The 22,103-nt window shown below is 64.4% G+C and overlaps 1 protein-coding gene across 4 annotated transcripts; it reads right to left on the reverse strand.

Moving 5' to 3' along the window:
- Positions 1–1,935: 1,935 nt before the first annotated feature.
- RINL (Ras and Rab interactor like) lies at positions 1,936–21,242 on the reverse strand. Of its 4 annotated transcripts, none has more exons than XM_084612763.1 (12): positions 20,936–21,242; positions 15,394–15,547; positions 13,398–13,563; positions 12,328–12,445; positions 9,216–9,288; positions 8,417–8,505; positions 7,629–7,991; positions 6,545–7,171; positions 4,810–5,124; positions 4,071–4,199; positions 3,464–3,627; positions 1,936–3,214 (listed from the first exon to the last, which is right to left on the reverse strand). In XM_084612763.1, the coding sequence occupies exons 2-12, from the start codon at positions 15,453–15,455 to the stop codon at positions 2,897–2,899; spliced, it is 2,424 nt and encodes an 807-aa protein (XP_084468889.1). In that variant the 5' UTR covers positions 15,456–15,547; positions 20,936–21,242; the 3' UTR covers positions 1,936–2,896. The 4 variants fall into 4 exon arrangements, with proteins under 4 accessions (XP_084468889.1, XP_084468891.1, XP_084468888.1 ...); XM_084612765.1 differs by lacking the exon at positions 20,936–21,242 and adding an exon at positions 17,271–17,664 and having other exon boundaries at positions 7,629–7,988; XM_084612762.1 differs by lacking the exon at positions 20,936–21,242 and adding an exon at positions 17,271–17,664.
- Positions 21,243–22,103: the final 861 nt, after the last annotated feature.

Here is a 22,103-nt window from a genome sequence, read left to right on the forward strand (position 1 = left end):
GTTCACCTTGTCCGTGTGAAGCCTCGTCTACACCTAAAAATTAGATTGGCTCTGAGTTTTGTAGCTAGGCCGTGAAAGATTTTGTTGTTCGGTCGACCTCATAGCCATTGTAGATGCAGTTAGGTCAACCAAAAAATTCTTCCATCCACCTAGCTACTGCCTCTGAGGTAGATGGGTGAGCTACAGCGATGGACAAACGGTCTGTTGACGTAGGAAGGGTCTAGACTACAGCTCCCCAGGGTGCAGCTACTGGGCCGGAGCTGTTCTCCCGTAGCCACTGTAGATGGGTGGATACATGGCTAGACAGAGGGTGTGAATGAGGCTAGATAGATAGATAGATGAGGTGTATGGGGATAGCTAGATAGATTGTGTGTATAGTGAAAGACAAATTCTGTCACAAATAGATAGATAATCCCCAATAGATTTGAAAGGGTTTCTTATCCTACACCTCAGTTTTGTGCCCGATTTTAAACAAAACTTCCTGCCATGGGAAGACAGTTAAAACACACTTTCCCCCTTGTCCAGATCCTTTTAAGAGCCTCCAAGGGGTCTACAAATGGAGTACATCAAACCTCACCACCACCTGCTTAGAGCTACTCAGCATCTCTCCCATTTTATGGAAAGGTAAAAGTGAGGCACAGGGAAATGAAGGTATTTGCCCCAGGACACAGGGTCCGAGCCAGAGCTGAGAATAGAACCCAGGAGTCCTGACACTCAATTCCGCCCCGACACCACTCCCCTCCCAGAGGTGGGCTTAGAACCCAGGAGTTGCCGGTGGTACCCAGCAAACCACAGGCCCCACCCTGCCCCCATGACTCAGGCCTAGCACACTGACAGACAGGCACTGAAGAGCAGACCTGGGCCCAGATCCTGAAAGCAATCGAGGTGCCCAACCTTGGATTGCTTCCATTGGCTGTTAGGAGACAGAGGGGCCGGGCCCCGGGCTAGCTGTCCATTTTAAGGGGTGGGGGGGGCATTAAGCTATGGTCCAGGAGCTCCCCACTATTCATGCCTTGTGGGAGGAGAGTGGTGTGAGCTTCTCCCCCACTCCATGCACCAGCCCCCCACCGCAACTGCAGGCCACAGGGACTGAATGGAGAGCGCCCCTTACCGGGCCCCCCACTTTGCTCCCTGCAGCGCAGTGGCCCCTAGCATTGCACTGGGGCCAGCACACACTGCCAGGGGCGCCTCCCCCCCCCCCACAGAAGTAGCCCAGCTTTGGAGAGCACCGAGGAAGATGATCAGGCAAGAGGCTAAAAGACAGCAGGCTGTTGCACTGAGACCCGCTGAAATGCCCCAGTGCAAAAACATATGCCAGGTGACTGTGGCCCTTGTCTTACCCCCTCTCAGCCAAGCTGCAGGCAACCGCCCGCTGCCATAAACTGTTACAGGGGGTGACAGCTAATTTATATGCATCTGTCCTCTTAAAATGGACATATACATATAAAATGATGGGGTGTAAATTAGCTGTTACCACTCAAGAAAGAGACCTTGGAGTCACTGCGGAGAGTTCTCTGAGATAATCCACTCTATGTGCAGCGGCCGTCGAAAAAGCCAACAGGATGCTGGGAATCATTAAGAAAGGGAGAGAGAAGAGGATGGAAAACGATGGGAGTGCTGTGCTCCACCCCAGGGGCGGCTGCATTTCAGCTGCAGAAAAACTCATTGAGGCGAGGCAGGGCAGCGTGCGGGGAGGCAGGACGCCTGGGTTCTATTCCTGGCTGGTCACTCCCCCATTTTGTGCCTCAGTTTCCCCTCCCCTCCTTTGTCCATTTAGGCCCAGCTCCTCAAAAAGAACTTGGATGCTTAATTTGCATTGCCAGGGGCTGGGCCTAAGCTCTTGGGGGCCGGGGCTGTCCCTCACCCTGCCTATGTACTGCAATACACTGAACAGCAACCACAAACCCTCCCGCCCACGGTCTGCCAGGCCTTGCGTTTTCAGAGGTTCTCTCCTTTTATTTAAAGAAAGAGTAACCAAGCGGGCAAAAGTCCTCCCTTTACAGGGGGGAAGGTTATATAAATATATAGTCCCTGACGTAGGCAGAAGGTTGAGGAGTTTAAGGTCACTTCCCCTTTAAGCAGGGATTCCCATGAGTTGGGTTCCTGGCCCTAGAGAGAAGTGGTAAAGCTCACAGCACATTTGAACAGCCTCGAATTGTGGGGGGAACCAAAGGGCTGGTTAGTTACAATCATCTGGATTTGGGGTGTGGGGAGGTCTGGTGCAGCCCTTGGGACAGAAGCTGATGCAGGGACATCAGGGCAAGCTGCTCCCCCACCGCTGTGCCCCTTGGGCAATATATGCCAGTCCTGCCACGGAGAGGAAATTGGACTTGGTTTTCCCCTGCCCCTTTCCCACTGGGCTGCAACCTCCCAAACCCGTACAGCACGGGACCACCCCGCCCCTGCTCAGGCAGCTGGCTAGAGCAGAACGGTTCCTGTGCTCCGGACCGCAGCATCCCGAGCCATCCACGTCCCGGCCCTGGGCTGCAGCTGGGAGCCTAAACGACCAACACGGCCCCAAGGCTGGTAGCATTCCAAGACAGGGAAAGGCCGTCCCAGCTTGGGACACCTACTCCCCCAAGCTGTGCCCTGCCGAGATGAGGGACGCCCCGTCCGCCCCAGCAGGATTGTCCCCTCCAGTCAGCTCCTCTGGGCTTTGGCCGTTCCTAGTTATAAGTCAATGGGGCTTCCACGCTTTCTGCTGGCCACTCCAGCGCCCGTTTGCTCCGACCCTTGGGAAGTTTGGGTTTGTTTTTTCCCCAGGTGGCCCGAGATATTAGGACCCGGGAAGCTCTGGGGAGAGTCCGGCATCAGTCCTGAGGCCACTGGGCTTTGGCTGCACAGACTGGACGCTCCCATCCGGCCAGCCTCTGCTTGCACCGTCTCTCCCCCGGCCTTATATTGGTTCCTGAGCAGGAGCCGGGCCGTCGCCCTCAGACGGGGCTTCCTGCTCCTCTCTTTTCAGCTTGTAAACAAAGCAGCTGGAGGCGCTGTGAGATTTGAGGGATGCTGAGCGGATCTGCTGGGGCTGGCTGTCCTCCGCCAGGAGCCGGGAGGTGCTGTCCGTCACCAGGAAAAGACCATAGGCCTCCGGGTTGGGGACGCCATATTTCTTGCCGCAGACCACACACACTGAGGCCGCTGTCATGTGGACGGGGACGGGGATGGCCTTCTGGTTCGCGAAGGGCTCTTGGAAGGAGACGTAGAGGATGTCCTGAGAGAAGGAGAGGGGGAAGAATAATAAATCAAGCAGTCCAGAGGCTATGGTGATGGGCACCCTGGACATACCATAGACAGATCAGATTACAGAGAGAGTGGGTAGGGCACTGGACTGGAACTCGCAAGATCTGGGCTCTGTCCCGCCCCGTTGTAATCAGTAGACGGCGCCAGAGGCAGGCGTAGAACCCAGCAGCCCCCTGAGCCCCCCCTTAGAGCCGTGACCTCCCAGAGCAGCCGACCCTACCGGGGAGCGGCACCGGCTGTGTTGGTTGTGGTGGATGGTACGTCGACGCTGCCACTGATGGATGGAGTCCTGCGCTTCTACGCTGATTTGCCGGGTCACCATGGCCGACTGGAAGTTGCTGATGTGGTAAAGAGCCCCGAACCAGGTGGTGAGGTAGTAGCCGCCTGCAGGAGGGGTGGGGAGGAATGCGGGGCTCAGACGTCAGGGGCCCGTGGGCATGCCCGTCACCGCTAGGGGCTGGCGCGCAGAGAGGGTACAGGGACTAGGACTGCTGCCGGTGAAGGGAGACCTGCCCCCCTACCGTCTCCGTGGCCTCTTTGCTTCTCACGCGCTGTCCTGAGCTGCAAGGCAGCCGGGTGGCGCCGGCTTCCCCCCTAAGCCCTGCGAGCCCCCACCAGCTCAGCTCAGCCAAGGAGCCATCGGGGGGGCTGCGGGCGTGTGCCACCCGGGCACTGCTGACCAGGGCACGGTTCGACCGGGGAGAGGGGGAAACCGCTCAGCACCCGCTTTCCCACCCCATGAGCCACCGGGTCGGCCAGCCCGGCTGCAGGCTCACCCCTGCGGGTCCCTGGCCCGGCTGGGGGAAGGACGGGGTCAGGGCTCTGACCTTCTCCCTGCAGCTGGCTGGGGTCCAGCAGCTCCATCATGTACTCGACGTCCAGCTGCACCGAGACGATGTCGCACTTCACCAGGACGTAGGTCAGGACAGGCAGGAAGTCGTCCGCCCCGTAGACCTCTGAGCAGAGACAGGCAGGCGGTGAGAACGGCCCCCTTGGGGCCAGTCCCAATTCCCCGGGGTTGGGAGGGTTTGATCCCACCCCTTGCAGGGGCAAGTCCCAATACCCACGGGGGGAAGGGGGGGAGGGGGCGGGGAGACTGATTCCATCCACCCTGGAGTGGCCAGTCCCAATACCCTGTGTGTGTGTGGGCTCGATCCCACCCCTTGCGGGGCCAGTCCCAATACCCCTGGTGGGGGGAGGGTTTGATTCCCCGCCGTCCCCAGCGGCCAGTCCCAATACCCTGGGGAGGGGCTCGAGCCCACCTCCCGCAGGGGCCAGTCCCAATACCCCAAGTTACGGGATGTCCACAGTACCCCACACAATCCCCCCCCCCGAAACAGAGACCCATCAAGGCCGGGGGGGCAGAGATGGCAGCTCAGAAACACTTCACAGGGGGCAGGGGGAGACAGGACTGTCTCAGGGAGGGTGTAGGACGCCATCTTTTGGGGCTGGGAGGCAGCTAAGTGGGGTCCCATGCGGTAGCGGGGGTTTCCCGGGACCTGGGTGCAGGTTTCCCTGGCAGCCTCGTGCCGCCCCCGCCTCCCCCCGCCAGCCAGCCTCCCCTACCCTTGCCACCCGTGCCGTGGTTCATGGCCTCGTAGATCAGCTTGCAGGCCTTGAGCAGCTGGGCCTCCTTCTTCTTGGGCGAGTAGGCCTGGTGCATCTGGACCAGCTTGGCCTGGATGCGCTCGAGGGCCGGGGCGTCGGGGACGTTGGCCGTCACCCCCAGCTCCGCCAGGCTCTGGCGGCCCATGGTCAGCTGGTGGTCGCGCAGCTTCTGCAGACTCCCGTCCCGGCTGTGAAACTCCAGGAGCTGGCCGTAGATGCAGTCCCGCAGCGGCTTCAGGACGCACTTGTACAGGGCCGTCTCCACCACGGAGCCTGAGGGGGGGGGGAAGGGGACGGAGAGAGGGGGGTCAGGCCGGGGGGCGTCTGGCACAGGGCAAGAGCTCGGGGGCTCCGGATCAGGAACCTCGTCTCCATTGGGCCTGCTACATTGGGTCAGGCAACTGGGGCTGGGGCCCTGGAGGGCAGAGGAAGCTGCAAAAGTGACGAGGGAAGGGGAGTTCAGTGGTTAGAGCAGGGGGGGCTGGGAGCCAGGACTCCTGGGTTCTCTCCCAGCTCGGGGAGGGGAGTGGGGTTGAGTGGTTAGAGCAGGGGGGGCTGGGAGCCAGGACTCCTGGGTTCTCTCCCCAGCTCGGGGAGGGGAGTGGGGTTGAGTGGTTAGAGCAGGGGGGCTGGGAGCCAGGACTCCTGGGTTCTCTCCCCAGCTCGGGGAGGGGAGTGCGATACCACACACTCCAACCCCAGAGCACTTTGTTCTCTCCCTTAAAGCATCACTAACGCTGCACCCCGCCCTGCCCCGCCTGGTGGAGGCGGTACCCGTTATCCGCTGCCCTGCCCGAGCCGCCCCCCTTCCCTGCCTGGCTCCCCGGCCCTGGCACCAAGCTGTCCTCCCCCAGGAGCGGGGGGAGCCTCTGGGCCCCCCCTCAGCACCAAGGGGCCAGGCCCGGTTCCCCTTTAAGAGCTCTCCTCTGGCCCCCCCAGTCCCCCCCAGCTTCCTGCTCAGGCGTTCACTGACACCCCGGAGCCAGGGCGGATGCTGCAGTGGGTTGGGGGGCGGTTTGACCACAGTGGCCTTTCCGGCTGCATTTACAGACAGCGCTTCTCTTCCTGGAGGGGCTATTTATAACCCCGGGGCGGGGGGGGGCCCCCGCTACTAGCTTACCCGTGACAGGCTCCATCTCAGGGGGGCAGGGGAAATCGAGTCAGGGGCCTTTCCCCCCACCAATTGCCTGAGCCAACCCTGCCCCCGCCCCAAGATTGGGGGGAGTCTGGGCAACCTGCCCCCCGGCCCCAGCGCGTCTCACCCCCACCCCAGGGATGGAAGCATGTGGGGGGTGGGAAATGACTGGGGGTGGGAAATGACGGGCCGTAAGCCGGACCAAAGCGGTGACCTGAAGGTGGGATCCACTGAGCCAGCCCCCCACCTCCCTCACCGCCTTGAGAATTCCTCACATGGGGGAGGACGTCTGTCTTCTTCTGTATCCCGTACCCAGCCCCCAGCCCGCCCCCATCCTGCCGCCCCCCCCATACCCAGCCGCCCCCATCCTACTGCCCCCCCATACCCAGCCCCCAGCCACTGCCCCCCACATCTTGAACCCAAAACCCAGCTCCCAGATGCCTCCCCTCCCCCAGCTCACAGACAACCCTACCCCCTTGAGCCCAATGCCCAGTTCCCAGCTGACGCCCCTCACCCCTTTGAGTCCCCCATAGCCAGCGGACGCCCCCCGCCCCGTACCCAGGTCCACGTCCTCGAGGTCCCCGTACTCCCAGGCATCCTGCAGCTCCGAGCTCTCGCACAGGTAGCCCTTGAGGCTGCTGATCATCTGGCGGATCTCCTGCAGTAGGTCGGTGCTGGTGGGGTGCCGGGCTGCCCCGCCCCGCAGCACGTGCCCCACGAAGTTCTGCACCAGGCCCCCGACGTAGGAGGCCGGCTCCTGCGTCAGCTCCTGGACCCGCTTGGTCAGCCGGCGCTCGGCCGAGAGGAAGCTGGTCAGGGCGCTGCCCACGGCCGACAGCCGGTGCAGGACCCGGCCCGGCAGCGCGGCTGGCTGGTGCTTCTTGCGGGGCGTGGCCGGGTGGGCGTCGGGCTCCTCTTCCACGCTGCTGACCGACAGCGAGTCCAGCTCGGGGATGGGCGGCAGGAGCAGGCTGTCCCGGGGGCCCAGCAGCGAGGACTCCGAGTGGGACTTCTTCAGCGCCCAGGGGGCGTCCAAGGCCCCCTCGATCCAAGAGACCCGGTGCGGGGAGGCCGGACCCTCCTGCCTCTCGGCCGGCGGCGGGGACACCTGGTCTTCCGACATATTCCAGGCCGGACGGCGTAGTAGCAGTTTCCGTTTCACCAAGGCCGGTGGGGCATCGCCTGCTGGGGGCGCGGACGGGGGGGGGGGGCGCTGAGGGGCTGGCGTCTTGCTCACCCAGTGGCAGCCCCCTAGAGAGCGGCTTGCGCCCGTTGCCCCACGCAGCGCCCCCCCCGCCCCGGAGCATTATCAGGATAACAACCTACTACAAGGCTCGCCGCAAAAGGGAGCAACTCCTTCGCGTCTAGCTGGCCGCTAGGGGCTCTGGGGTGAGGAATTTACACCCCCTCCCTTCCCCTGATCCTGAGTGCAGGGCAATTCCGCCCCCCAGGAGCCTGCAATTTGGGGGGTGGGGGACGACCCCTGTGGGAGAGGAGAAAGGGAGCGGCCTAGGCATGAAGGCTTAGCCAGGGTGGGCGTGTTACACAGATGCCCCAACGCCATTGAGTCCCAGCACACACTCACCCCCCAAGCCCGATCCCAACACCTCCACCCCCAAACTGATAGGCCACCGGCGCTTACCTTTGCCCGGCTCTCCCTCCTTCCCGGGCTCCGGGGCTCCCAACTGGCCCGTCTCGGCGTCGGCGGGCGCCGGCAGCTTGTCCAACAGGCCGGGGCCCTGCCCGTTTTTCAGCCGGATGGTGCCCCCTCTCTCAGGCAGGTGGAATGGGGGCGGCACCCCAGCGGGGAGCCAGCCCTCGCTGCTGTGCTCCGACAGGAAGAGAGGGTTGATGATGCAGAGCGCCCCGTCCTCCGACGTCACCCGGATGCAGCAGGCCGGGCCGCTCATCTCCGGGGGGTTGGGGAACTCGGGGCTGGACCCCATGTTCTCTTCCTCCTCCTCGCCTGTGTCCGACGGCTTAAAGGGAGGACTCCAGAACCCTGCTGGGGACACCGGGCAGCAGGAGACAGACATGAATGCCTGGGCAGATGTAACCCAGCTTGGGGGTGGGGGGGTCAGCGCTGTGTGCTGAGGGTAGGACACAGGTACCGTTCCTGCCCCGCTGTCATGCTCTGGGGCTTACTAGTTAAAGTGGGGTGGGGTGGGGTGGGGAGGGCTGGGAGCCAGGACTCCTGGGTTCTATCCCTGGCTCTGGGAGGGGAGTGGGGTCCAGTGGTTAGAGCAGGGGGGCTGGGAGCCAGGATTCCTGGGTTCTCTCATCCGACTGCATACAGAGGTCGGACATTGAGTGCCTCTTTACCCACGAGGCGACCTGACCCCATTCCTCCCTCGCCCCCGAGTGAGGGTGTCTGGCTTCCTCGCGGAGGCCCTGGCTGGGGGTGAAATCGCCCGCGGGCGAAGCACTCACTCATGCCCAGGGCCGCACAGCTGTTCAGCTCGGCCCTGCTGAGGTGTTGCAAGGCGGCCGGGAGCCGTAGCGGGAGGGGCAGCACATCCCTGCAAGCAAGAGAGACCAGGAGCCAGTTAGCGGAGGGCTGTAGGGAGAAGGGGCAGTGCAGGAAGGACCCTCCCGATGCCCGCACTGGCCAGGATCCTGCCCTCTGGCACCATCCAGCCCCCCGCACCAGACGCCCGCACTGGCCAGGGCCCTGGAGTGGAAGAAGCAGGGGTGCTGCAGGGGAGGGGCATGCCCCACGCTGGGTGGCTGCAGGAGGAAGTCACCGTGGCCACCCTGCCCCCACCCTCGCAGCTTCCTCAAACCCAGGCAAGCACCCATAAATTGCACTTCCCGGAATGCTGGGCTAGGGGTCGGGGAATGCCCCCACCCCTGAAGGGCGCCCCCATCACACACTCACATCCCCTCTGCGAGGGGGCTTTTCACCTGACGAGTGGGGTGGGGGCAGGTTATTGGGTCTTTAAAAGGGAGTGGGATGGGGAATCAGGAGTCCTGGCTCCCAGACTCCCTTCTGTAACCACTAGACCCCACTCCCCTCCCAGAGCTGGGGTAGAACCCAGGAGTCCTGGCTCCCAGCCCCCTGCTCTAACCACTAGACCCCAATCCCTTCCCAGAGCTGGGGTAGAACCCAGGAGTCCTGGCTCCCAGCCCATAACTGACAGAGGCAAAGGCCTAGCCCTGGAGACAGGAGAGCGGAGACTCAGGGAAAGTGTCACCTGCACGTTCCCACCCCTGACCCAGCCCCGCTCACCGGCTCACGGAGAGGAAGGCGACCAGTTCCAGGAGCCCCAGGAAACGCAGTTGGGACCCTTCCAGGGAAACAGCTGGAAGAGAGAGAGAGAGATGGGGTCTGAGAGACAGAGCGGGGCCCCAGTGCAGCCTAGGCGCTGGGGGCGGTGGAGAAGGGGAGGGCTGGGAGGTTGCAGGGGGCTTGCCCAGTAGCAGAAGCTGGCTGGAAGTTTTCCTCAGTCGGGAGATTCTCTTGAGCTCTTAAGAAGTGGCTTGTTCTGGGGGAGAGGGGAGGGAGAGGCACGTCCCAGGCCAGGCCGGTTCCAAAGGTCGATTGTGTGTATGTGTGGGTGGATCTGCGTGACAGGGCCTCCAGTGCCAGACCCCCCTCCCCAGTCTGTGCTCCCCACAGCACCACACTGCCAGAAACCCTCCCCGATCCCATGTCCCCGATGGGGACTCAGAGGCTCCAAGAAATGAAGAAACAAGGTGACGCAGAGAGTCCATGGCAGAGCAGGAAAGGAACCCAGGAGTCCTGGCGCCCAGCCTCCTGCTCTACTCACTAGACCCCACTCCCTTCCCAGAGCTGGGGAAAGAACCCAAGAGTCCTGACACCCAGCCACCTCCCCACTCTAACCACTAGACAGTGGTTCTCAAACTTTTTTTTTTTCCCCACGGACCACTTGAAAAACCTGAAGGTCTCGGCGGACCACTTAATGATCTTTCCAAATGTTGTTTGTACCTTTAGCTAACTATTGCAACACGCTTTGGATAAAAGCGCTACTACTAAAAAAAAAACTTAACAATAACTAACTATTTTTGTTCTAGAAATAAAAGCCCACCACTCATATTTTCATATCAGTAGTTTTACCTTCCTAATGCGAGCTGGGGCAGGGAAGGAGGTGGGGGGGTGTCTCACCCTCTCTCCCCTGCCGCGGCAGCCCCCGAGCTGGGGCTGGGAAGGGGGGAGGGTCCCTTCCCGGCAGCCGCAGCCCTGGAGCTGGGGAAAGTTGCCTCTTTCTCTGGCCGCTGCAGCCTTGCATGTCCCAAATTCCCCCCACCCCCTCTTCTCACCCCACTGCTCCCTCCGACCTACCCTCTATCCTCCCCAAGGCCACCACCTCACCTTACATGTGCGTCTGTGCGGCTCCACTAATTCGGCGGGTGGTCCGTCATTCTCTCGTGTGCGGCCGCCCAGGGAATAGGGGCCCAGGGCAGTCCTTATAGGGAACTATCCGTGGACCGCCTGAATGGAGTTCACGGACCACTGGTGGTCCACGGACCACAGTTTGAGAACCTCTGCACTAGACCCCACTCCCCTCCCTGAGCTGGGAAGAGAGCCCAGGACTCCTGACACCCAGCCACCTCCCTGCTCTAACCACTAGACCCCATTCCCCTCCCAGAGCTGGGGAGAGAACCCAGGAGTCCTGGCTCCCAGCCCCCCGCTGCTCTGACCACTATCTGGCACTGTCCGGCACTCATTTAAATCAGGTACAAGCCTGGGCTATTTCCTGACTCTCCCAGCTCTGGTCTGCACTGACCCCTCAGGGGCAAGACCGAGGCCCTGGCTGGCTCCAGGTGGCCGTACCGCGATCTGTTCCCTTCAGGACTGCCCTGAGTAACCCCATCGCCCCCCCGCCCCAGGCACAGAACACTTCTGCAGCAGAGATCAGCAGAGATAAGCCGCCCCGGTTCTTCCCAGAAGCAAGGAGGAAGCTACGACAGGCTGCCCTGATGCCAGCGCAGGGTGGGGGTGTGGGCACGGCTGGGGCCTTCACATCACTGACCCTGGGGCCGATGGAGTTTCTGGCTGGGGATAGAACCCGGGGGGAGGGGGGATTTTTCTATCCACCTGCTTGACCTTGGGCCCAGACTTGCCATCACTCCGTGTCTCAGTTTCCCCCCAGCCAGCTCTGCACCAAGCTAAGCTCTGCCCCTTCTCCACCTCCTGCAGCTGCCTCCTCACCCCATCACAGCCCCCCACTCTTCCAACACCCCCAGCCACGAGGATCTGTCCACAACCTGCAACCCCCCCTGGGCTGCCAAGCCAGATGCACCTTTGAGAGAAACCTGGCAGGAGCACCGGACAGGGAGCTCAGACACCTGGGTTCCATCCATCCTCGGCTCCTTCACCAGGAAGAAGGAAAGGAGTTGATGGAGGAAAGGAGTTCCTGGCTGGGAATGGGAATCCAGGAGTCCTGGGTTCAATCCCCTCCCTTCCACCCTCCGTCTGACCTTGGGCCAAGAGCTGTCATCTTCCTGTGCCTCAGTTTACACCATCTATCCTAAAAATGGAGATGATTTAACCTCCCCACTAAGATGTCTTAAAGGGGGGAAACTGAGGCACAGAGAGGGGAACAGAGTTGCTCAAGGCTACATAGTGAGTTAGGAGAAAGAGGGCCAGGAGTCCTGACTCCCAGCCCACTCCCTGGTCTAACCACTAGACCTCACTCCCCTCCCAGCACCAGGGATAGAACCCAATAGTCCTGGCTCCCAGCCCCCCCTGCTCTAACCACTAGACCCCACTCCCCTCCCAGAGCTGGGGAGAGAACCCAGGAGTCCTGGCTCCCAGCCCCCTTGCTCTAATCACTCGACTGAACTCCTCCCTAGCTGGGAGCTGCCCTTTCCTGCCCCACATACCTCACCAAGGAACCATGAGCTGGGGCAGGGGCGAAGCTCAGAGGCTGATTGCTATTGGGAGCAGCCGGCTGCGTCCTGGGGGGGGGTGGGGGGTCTAGCCCCTCCCCCGGGTCCCCGGCATGGCATCAGAACCTTCCCCCTCCAGGCTTTTGCTCAAGTGGATAGCTTGAGGCCCTTCCCTTTTCTTGTTCAGCAGGAGGAAACGACATCACTGACCTCAGAACTTTACGGGCTGGTTGTATCATCCAGCTGTTGTCGAGGCAGTGGGGACTAGAGGTTAGAGCAGGAAAAACTGATGTCCGGACTCCTGGGTTCTATCCCAGCTCTGGGAGGGGAGCGGGGTCTACTGGTCAGAGCAGGGGGCTGGGCGCCAGGACTCCTGGGTTCCATCCCTGGCTCTGCTGATGTGCTGCGTGAGCCCAGACAGGTGGCTCCCGGGGGCTGGGGCGCCGGCGGACCCCTCTGCAATGAGCCCAGCCGCTGCCCCGACCTACCCGAGCCGCCCTCCTTGATGTGGAAATGGCAGACGGCTCCGGCGTGGCGCCCCTCTCCGCTGCTCTGCACCGACAGCACCTTGAGCTCCCCGCTCCCCGCGCCGGTCACCAGGAACGTCTGGGGAGGGGAGAGAGTTTGGCAGGTTTGGAAGGGAGCCGGCTGGCGGGTCTGGGTGAGGGCCCCAGGGCCTGCCTCTGGAGGCTGGTTTGTGGGGTCCCAAGCGGAGACGGGGGTGGGGGGGCAGTCTGGCTCTCTCCATGCCCCACAGGGCCTTGGTTTGTCCCCGAAGCCTGCAGTTCCCAGTCTGACCCCTGCCCGACAGGAACGGTGCTAATGGCAGCCCCAGGGCATTAGCCACCCCAGTGCCAGCCCTCCCCGGGACCGGAGGGAGGAAAAGGGGACGGTGTAGCCCCTAGCCCCCCAGCCGCCTCCTTACGGCCCCGCCCACCTTACAGCTCCACCCCCCGGTCCACCTTAAAGCCCCGCCCACCTTACAGCCTCACCCAGCCACCTCCTTACAGCCCCGCCCACCTTACAGCTCCACCCCCGCCCACCTTACGGCCCCGCCCACCATACGGCCCCGCCCACCATACGGCTCCACCCCCGCCCACCTTACGGCCCCGCCCACCTTACAGCTCCACCCCCGCCCACCTTACGGCCCCACCCACCTTACAGCTCCGCCCCCGCCCACTTTACGGCCCCGCCCACCTTACAGCTCCGGCCCCGCCCACCATACGGCCCCACCCACCTTACAGCTCCACCCCCGCCCACCCTACGGCCCCGCCCACCTTACAGCTCCACCCCCGCCCACCTTACGGCCCCGCCCACCTTACAGCTCCACCCCCGCCCACCCTACGGCCCCGCCCACCTTACAGCTCCACCCCCGCCCACCCTACGGCCCCGCCCACCTTACAGCTCCACCCCCGCCCACCTTACTGCCCTGCCCACCTTACAGCTCCACCCAGCCACCTTCTTACTGCCCTGCCCACCTTAGAGCTCCACCCGGCCACCCCCTTATAGCCCTGCATGGTCCCACACCCACTGCCTGCCTCACTGGCCAGCCACTTACCCCAGGCGGCTGCATCCTCAGCAGCTCCGTGGCTTGCTCCGGGCCCAGGCTGAGCAGCTGCCAGAGCCCCTGGGTCAGCAGGAGCCTGTCCAGGATCGTCAGGGGGGGCGAGGGCTGGTCTCCCGCCGGGGCCTGGCACTCGCCATTCGGCAGCGGGCGCTGGAGGCTGTGCACAAACACACGAGAGGCTCTGAAGTGTGGGTGGGCATCAGCCACGCCTTGGGGGTGCATCCAACCAATGAGAGGGCGTGGCAGAGCCTCTGGCTAGCCTCCCATTGGCCGATGCGGCAGCGCTGTCCCGGCTCCTGCTTGTGGAGTTGAATTTAGCGGGGCACGAAAAGCCGTGGCTGGGTGTCCCGGACGCCTGGGTTCTAGCTGGTCGCAGGAGGTCCCAGCCCAGCCCCACAGCTCCTCAGAGCAGGGGGAGGGAGGGTGGTTCTCTACCCCTCTGCCCAAGGCACAGACCTCTCTGCACCCATATCTGTGCCTAAGGATCTTAGCAACCACTAGGCCGTAGCTTCAAATACACACGCGTCTAGCATCGAAGGCGCTGGATGGGACTCAGGGCATGTTGGGTCAATCCCCAGCTCCCTGGGTGAGTCACGGCATCCTGCTGTGCCTCAGTTTCCCCACTTGTAAATGGGTGTCACGCCCCTTCTCCTTTGTCTAGTTAGATGGCAAACTCATTGGGGGCAGGAACTGTCTCTTACTATGCGTCTGTGCGGGGCTGGGCACAATGGGGGACCCCTGATATCTGGCAGTGGGGGAGGGGAGGGGGTGCTGCTGCACCTGGCATGACAGGGGGATCCTGGTCTTTGTTGAGAAGGGTCTGTGCAGTGCCCAGCACAATGAGGGCCCCAATCTTGGCCAGGGGGGTTGGTGCAGCTCCCAGGATAACAGGATCCCCCCAACCTAAGAGGGATCAGTCCAGGTCCTGGCATCATGCGGGGGCAATCTTGGTTGGGGGGGGGGTTCTGTGCAGCGTCGCCCCCTTTCCCAGGGCTGCTCTGCCCCCAACTTGGATCCGAAATGTTGCCAAACGGATCCAGACGCTACAGAGAATTGCTTCTCCTGGCGCCAAGCTGCGTGTGGGATGGACAGATGTGCACAAAACTCCCTGTCCTCCTGCGAGTGACGCCTACCCAACCCCACTTGGGAAGGAACTCAGCTCCACCATGGGCTGGCTCCCTCCACCCACACACCCTTTGTAACGGCTGAAAAAGCCACCCAGCCAGGGTCTCTTTCCCCCAACCCCCTTGGCTGATTTCCAGGCCTCTAGGGGCTGGGGGAGGTGAAGGCCCTGCCCTGGGGGGCTCCCCGAAGCCAAGGGGGGAGGTAGAAACTTGCAATGGCCTGAACATGTGTTCAAAGGGCTCCCTGAAAAGGAAGGGGGGTCCACACACACGCCACCCCCTGCACTCCAGCCTACACCTCTCCTCCCTGCCCCCCAGACCCTGCATACCCATAAACCTTGAAATCCCATCAAACCCACTCCCAGCTCAACCTGGGAAGCACCCAGACTTGTGCATGGGGGAAAAGCAGAACCACGAATGACCGTTTCCTCCAGGAAGGGAACATATCCGTGGCACTGCCCCTGGGCCTCAGTTTCCCCCATCCACCCCCTGTCTGGCCCTGGCCTCGCTGTCCCCATCCACACCCTTTCTTGGGGCCCCCAAAGGAAAAGTTTTGCCATTGGATGTCCTGGACAGCAGAGCGAGGACTGGGACAAGCTGCAAAGCTTAGCACAACCCCATGCAGGGGCTGACCAATCCACCATCCCTCCCACCAAGGGGGCTAGAACCCAGTTCCCTTTGCCCCAAGGGCTCAAACCCCCCTGACTCTCGAGTTAAAGGCGAATCCCCATTGACTGGGGGCAGTACAGGGCATATGACACGCAGGAGCAGCCCTGGTGCCATCCAGCAGAGGGCAGTGGTTGCACACGCACTGTCCAAAGCTTGGCTGGATACAGACTCAGTCCCGCCTCAAGTTTGCTTACCTGCTATCATTGTCCCCAGCCCCCGAAGGATCGACATCTTCTTCAGCAGACAAGTGAGGCATCCTTTATAGCCCGGCAGCTGTAACTAACCCATCAGCAGAGGCGGCTTGCTCAGAAACCCGTGTCCCAGGATGCATTTAGGCGCCAGATCCCTCTGCAAGGGGAGCAAGCAGGAGACAACTTTGTAACGGGGGGGGGGCATTGTGAGGGGGGTGTTGCCCCCCTGCCTGCTGCAGTGTTACTGTCACTCCCATTACCCCCTTCAGCCTCTACGTGTCTCTGCACAGCGCAGCGGTCCCAGCAGGGGCCTGTCCCCTGGTTAACAAGGGAGACACAGCGGGTGCGCGAGCTGTGTTGGGGTACATCGCTGCGGGGCGCTTCTCCTCAACGCACGTCTCCTGCTTCCGGAGGACAGCGATTCCTTGTGGCTCCACCACCGCCCACGGGCGGGATAACGGGCTCGTAGGATCGGACCCAGCCTGACCCTCTCCGGTCCCAGGCATTGGCTATTCAGCCTGGGAGCGCCTCAGTGGCTCTTCCTGGGGTGCCCTGGGCCTTGAGGCACAGACATCAAATAGGGGATGGACGTCTCTGGAGACCGGAGTCCTTTGTTGGTCGTTGGAGCGGGAGCTCCCCCCGACACAGAGCCAATGCCCCTCAGCCTTGCCTTGGACAGGACCCCAGCTGAGTCCTGGCTCCATGGCCCATGTATCCCTGAGAGCCACCTTCTCCGCTGAAACTCCCTGGCATCCCCCTTGGTGCATCAGTCTCTAAAGAGCGCTTGGAGAGGGTTAACGGCCCCCTCCCGACCCCTCCATGGGCCTAGTTCCGGGGCGCTTGCCCCCCAGCCGAGCCCGAGGGAGCCTTTCCGACGGGTGCTTGGATCAGGGCCCAGGAGCCCCACTGGGTTTAACACCCCCCTCCCCTCCCACCTGCAAGCCCATATTTCCAAATAGGGCCGCCGGTCTTCAAAACAAACCCAGCGCTGGTTTCAATCTGCCCAGCGTATCATCGGGGGAGGCGGAATCATCCCCAGGCTTAGTCACTGGGTAACGGCAACCCGCATTTCAGGTCCTCTGCTCTCTCTAGCATCTGGGCATGTTCCAGCATCGCCTCTCCTGCAAGCGGGAGCCCAGAGAGACTCTGGGGGTGTACGTGAGATTGGGCTCACAAATTAGTTTGTAATTTAAAAAGCGTATTATGGTAGCATCTAAAGGCCCCAGACCGAGACCGGGGCCCCGTCGGGCCGGGTGCTGCCCAGACCCCGACCGAGACCGAGACCCCGTCGGGCCGGGCGCTGCCCAGACCCCGACCGAGACCCCGTCGGGCCGGGCGCTGCCCAGACCCCGACCGAGATCACAGTCCCATTGCATTGGCTTCTGCACAGACCCAGGGCGAGAGATATCCCCTTGACCCAAAGAGCTTCCACGCTCAATGGACAAAGGGTGGGAGGGGAAACCGAGGCATGGAGCAACAACTTGCTGGGGGTCACGCAGCAGAGCTGAGGCCAGAACCTAGCTCTCCTTAATCCCAGCCCCCTGGGCCACGCTGCCTCTTAGCCTGAACCACATGGAGGGAGCTGACAGGTGTCTGACCCCACAGATTGGGCTGTGTGTTGCTGCGGCGGGCTGTACCTTGGATGAAGGGCCCTGCCGGCTGGTAGACACCCGACAGAACGGGCTGGAGATACTTCAGCGTCTCTCTGATGCCCGAGGGCTCAGCGGAGCAACTGGGAGTCCAGTGGGCTGCGAATCAGGCCCTCTTGCCCCTGGGCCCCAGCCCAATCCGCCCCCCTTCACCCAGATCTCCCCGGTCCAGGCCCTTTGCCGGGAGCAAGCCAGGGAAGGAAGAAAGCAGCAAAGCCAGGGGGCTCTTACCTGGGGAGGGAGAAGTGGCGGCAGGGAGATCTCTGGCGAGGACGAGGGTGAGTGGGAAGGCGATGACGAAGGAGTGAAGGCTGCGATACCAGGGCTGTGGTTGTTATACCTCCGGCAGCCTTCACGTGGTCTCTGGGCCGTGCCGGGCGGAGGGGAAAGGCCACGGGGCACGGTGTGAAGGAGAGAGAGGAGGGGGAGGGACCAGTGTGTTGGGGTGTCACACTTCTGGCGCCCGCTGGGACCCGGGAGCGCCAGTGACTCGGATGGGTGCCCTCAGGCAACTCCCCCCAGGACAGCGGAGGCAAAGGGGCCAGGTTCATCGCCATCCATAGCTCAGGATGGGTCCTGGGCCGGGCTGGCAGGGGGCTGCGGGTCGGGAGTGAGGGGCACCGGCAGGGCTGGGGGGGGCGGGAGCCCGGGGCCGGGCTGGCAGGGGGCTGCGGGTCGGGAGTGAGGGGCACCGGCAGGGCTGGGGGGGCGGGAGCCCGGGGCCGGGCTGGCAGGGGGCTGCGGGTCGGGAGTGAGGGGCACCGGCAGGGCTGGGGGGGGCAGGAGCCCGGGGCCGGGCTGGCAGGGGGCTGCGGGTCGGGAGTGAGGGGCACCGGCAGGGCTTGGGGGGGCAGGAGCCCGGGGCCGGGCTGGCAGGGGGCTGCGGGTCGGGAGTGAGGGGCACGGGCAGGGCTGGGGGGGGGCGGGAGCCGGGGCCGGGCTGGCAGGGGGCTGCGGGTCGGGAGTGAGGGGCACGGGCAGGGCTGGGGGGGGGCGGGAGCCCGGGGCCGGGCTGGCAGGGGGCTGCGGGTCGGGAGTGAGGGGCACGGGCAGGGCTGGGGGGGGGCGGGAGCCCGGGGCCGGGCTGGCAGGGGGCTGCGGGTCGGGAGTGAGGGGCACCGGCAGGGCTGGGGGGGGCGGGAGCCCGGGGCCGGGCTGGCAGGGGGCTGCGGGTCGGGAGTGAGGGGCACCGGCAGGGCTGGGGGGGGCGGGAGCCCGGGGCCGGGCTGGCAGGGGGCTGCGGGTCGGGAGTGAGGGGCACCGGCAGGGCTGGGGGGGGCGGGAGCCCGGGGCCGGGCTGGCAGGGGGCTGCGGGTCGGGAGTGAGGGGCACCGGCAGGGCTTGGGGGGGCGGGAGCCCGGGGCCGGGCTGGCAGGGGGCTGCGGGTCGGGAGTGAGGGGCACCGGCAGGGCTTGGGGGGGCGGGAGCCCGGGGCCGGGCTGGCAGGGGGCTGCGGGTCGGGAGTGAGGGGCACGGGCAGGGCTGGGGGGGGCGGGAGCCGGGGCCGGGCTGGCAGGGGGCTGCGGGTCGGGAGTGAGGGGCACGGGCAGGGCTGGGGGGGGCGGGAGCCCGGGGCCGGGCTGGCAGGGGGCTGCGGGTCGGGAGTGAGGGGCACGGGCAGGGCTGGGGGGGGCGGGAGCCAGGGCCGGGCTGGCAGGGGGCTGCGGGTCGGGAGTGAGGGGCACGGGCAGGGCTGGGGGGGGCGGGAGCCGGGGCCGGGCTGGCAGGGGGCTGCGGGTCGGGAGTGAGGGGCACGGGCAGGGCTGGGGGGGGGCGGGAGCCCGGGGCCGGGCTGGCAGGGGGCTGCGGGTCGGGAGTGAGGGGCACGGGCAGGGCTGGGGGGGGGCGGGAGCCCGGGGCCGGGCTGGCAGGGGGCTGCGGGTCGGGAGTGAGGGGCACCGGCAGGGCTGGGGGGGGCGGGAGCCCGGGGCCGGGCTGGCAGGGGGCTGCGGGTCGGGAGTGAGGGGCACCGGCAGGGCTGGGGGGGCGGGAGCCCGGGGCCGGGCTGGCAGGGGGCTGCGGGTCGGGAGTGAGGGGCACCGGCAGGGCTGGGGGGGGCGGGAGCCCGGGGCCGGGCTGGCAGGGGGCTGCGGGTCGGGAGTGAGGGGCACCGGCAGGGCTGGGGGGGGCGGGAGCCCGGGGCCGGGCTGGCAGGGGGCTGCGGGTCGGGAGTGAGGGGCACGGGCAGGGCTGGGGGGGGCGGGAGCCGGGGCCGGGCTGGCAGGGGGCTGCGGGTCGGGAGTGAGGGGCACGGGCAGGGCTGGGGGGGGCGGGAGCCCGGGGCCGGGCTGGCAGGGGGCTGCGGGTCGGGGGTGAGGGGCACCGGCAGGCCTGGGGGGGGCGGGAGCCGGGGCCGGGCTGGCAGGGGGCTGCGGGTCGGGAGGGGCACCGGGAGCCCGGGGCCGGGCTGGCAGGGGGCTGCGGGTCAGGAGTGAGGGGCACCGGCAGGGCTGGGGGGGGCGGGAGCCGGGGCCGGGCTGGCAGGGGGCTGCGGGTCGGGGGTGAGGGGCACCGGCAGGCCTGGGGGGGCACGTGGGAGGCAGCCGGGGCCGCACCGACAGGTCAGAGCCCTGCAGCGATGCTGGCAGAAGGGGCCCAGCCCAGGGGCCCAAGCAGGATGCATGTTTCGCATTTCCTCCCGCGCCTCCTTTATCTGAGCGCAGATCTACGCAGCGCAGCTCAGGTGGGGGCCGGCCCGGGGCCTGCTGGTTCTGGTGCTCGAGAGTGGGGGCCTGTGCGGGGTGGAGGACTGGGGGTGGCGGGGAAGGAAGGAGCCTCCTGGAGCAATTCCCCCAGACCTTCCATCGCTGCCCTTCCCCCTCCGCCCCACATCAGAGCCATGCGCCCATCTAGCCTGGCATCCCGGCTGTCTGCCCGCACCGGGCTCTTTGGCCCAGCTGATCCAAACCCTCCCCCCAGCCCCCGGCGCGTTCTCCCCTCGCTCAGCATCTCTGTAACTTTCCGTCTCCTCCCACCCTCGGCCTGTGGCAGGAAAGCACGTAGCGCTTTGCATCCCCAGCTAAAAACGCCACTACGGGCCTCCGGCCGGGCCCTGGGTGAAGAGCGGGAACCGCCCCCCCCCGCCCCTAGGACTATCCCGGCAGCGGGGAGCGGTCCTTCCCCGTCACCTCCACCAGGGGGAATCGCTCGGTTGCCCAGGCAGGGGGCAAAGCTGGGCACCGGGGACAGCCAGCGAAAGGCAGAGCTGCAAATCACAGCTGCCCCCCAGCAGGGAATTCGGCCTGTCCTAGGGGCAGCCCTCTGTGCAGCAGCTGACGCCGGGGGAGATCGGCTCACTGGGCGAGGCCGAGGCAGTAAGTGGGGCGGGGGGTGCAGCGGGGTGGGGTCTTCCTTCCGAGCAGCAGGAAGGGACGGCTCAGAAGTAAAGCAGAGCTCCCCCACCCCGGGCTGACCACGGCAGATGCTCACAAAAGCCAGACGGGGCTAATACCACGGTCAGCTAGACTTGGAGTGTCTGAGGCCTGCTCCAACCCATAGCCCCCCCCCTCACCTCCCAGAGCTGGGGTCAGAACCCAGGAGTCCTGGCTCCCAGCTCCAGCCCATAGATCTCATCCCCACTCCCAAAGTCAGGGGAAGAACCCAGCAGTCCTGACCCCCATCGCCCTCCCAGAACCAGGCAGGGAACCCAGGGGTCCTGACCCCCATCGCCCTCCCAGAACCAGGCAGGGAACCCAGGGGTCCTGACCCCCATCGCCCTCCCAGAACCAGGCAGGGAACCCAGGGGTCCTGACCCCCATCGCCCTCCCAGAGCCAGGGGCAGAACCCAGGGGTCCTGCCTCCCCCCCCGTCCCCGGTTCTAACCACTAGCCCCTATCTGCCGATAACAGCTTTACTTCCCTTCTGCGGCTCAGGTTGGTCCCTGGCCCAGCACGTACCTGCTCCCTCCCTCCACAGCTCAGCCAGGGGCACTGGAGCCATTTTGACGCCCGCTCTGTCCCTGCGTGGCTGGGAAGGGACGCCACAGCCCCCGGCCCCTCCCTGCGGGCCGAGCCGGGAGGCTGTTTGGTTTGCGTCTGTTCCGGTCTTGGAGTCAAAGGGGTTTCGTAACCCGGCCGCTCGCCTGGACCTGCTGCCTCTGACAGGAGCTCGCCCGGCCTGCTCCAGCATTGGCATCCTGGGCGGAGGAGAGGCAGGGCAGCTGGCGCTTGCCCCAGCTCTGGGAGGAGAGTGGGGTTCAGTGGTTACAGCAGGGGAGGGTGGGAGCTGAGACTTCTGGGTTCTCATCTTAAGCGTGCCACTGAATCTCTCTTTGGCCTGGGGCCAGTCACTCCTCCCGCTCTCTGCGTGCCTCAATTTCCCCATCTGTGGAACGGGGATAGAAATACAGAGCTGTCCTCCTAAAGTGACACACACCAAGCGCAGAGGGCCATGGTCTTGCCTGCCAGCGTGTAACCTCTGACTCGGGCCCTGATCCTGCAGCCTGTCCGCACTGCTGCCAGCGGGTCGAGTGCCACAAGGGGAAGGAAACTCGGATTCTGATCTCGGCTAAATCCGCTCCCAGTCACACCGGCGCTTCTATTTCTTCTCTACCGCTTGTCATTACCAGATCTCAACCAGCCTCACTCTCTTTAACGGACTTATCCTTCCTGTGAGGCAGGGCAGCTTTACCATCCCCCTTTCACAGATGGGGAAACAGGCAGGGAGCAGACTCAGGGCCACTTCCTGTGGCCACAGCCACACAGGAAGTCTACAGCAGAGATGGGAATTGAACCCGGGTCTCACTCATAAGCCACTGCCTAACACTGGCCCCCCCGTCCCCTCTAGGATGCACAGAGATGACACCACCCCAGGGTAGGCTGTGACAACTCTTTATACAAGGATCCCTCACTCAGCACTGAAATGCAGCCACCTCTGGGGCAGGACCGTTGTTTATACAGGGATCCTTTGAAGTCAAGAGTCACTCCGGATTTACACCAGACCGACAGAATATGGGCCAATACCTCCGCAGCACCAGGACCATCTACAGCTCTGTACGAAATTCGATTTCCCTTTATAAACGGGAATTCATTTCAGAGTGAGAGAGACCCAAAAGCCAACACAAGC

This window comes from Lepidochelys olivacea (genome assembly GCF_965140295.1).
Source record: "Lepidochelys olivacea isolate rLepOli2 genome assembly, chromosome: 23".
NCBI lineage: Eukaryota > Metazoa > Chordata > Testudines > Cheloniidae > Lepidochelys > Lepidochelys olivacea.

Bases quoted from the DNA above. Each gene is read 5' to 3' on its own strand.
- RINL (XM_084612763.1), bottom strand. From the start codon at position 15,455: ATGCCTCACTTGTCTGCTGAAGAAGATGTCGATCCTTCGGGGGCTGGG. The intron at 9,289-12,327 runs GTAGGTCGGGGC...TCTCTCTTCCAG, and splicing joins CATCAAGGAGGGCGGCTCGG to CTGTTTCCCTGGAAGGGTCC. The intron at 8,506-9,215 runs GTGAGCGGGGCT...TCTTGCTTGCAG, and splicing joins GCCTTCCTCTCCGTGAGCCG to GGATGTGCTGCCCCTCCCGC.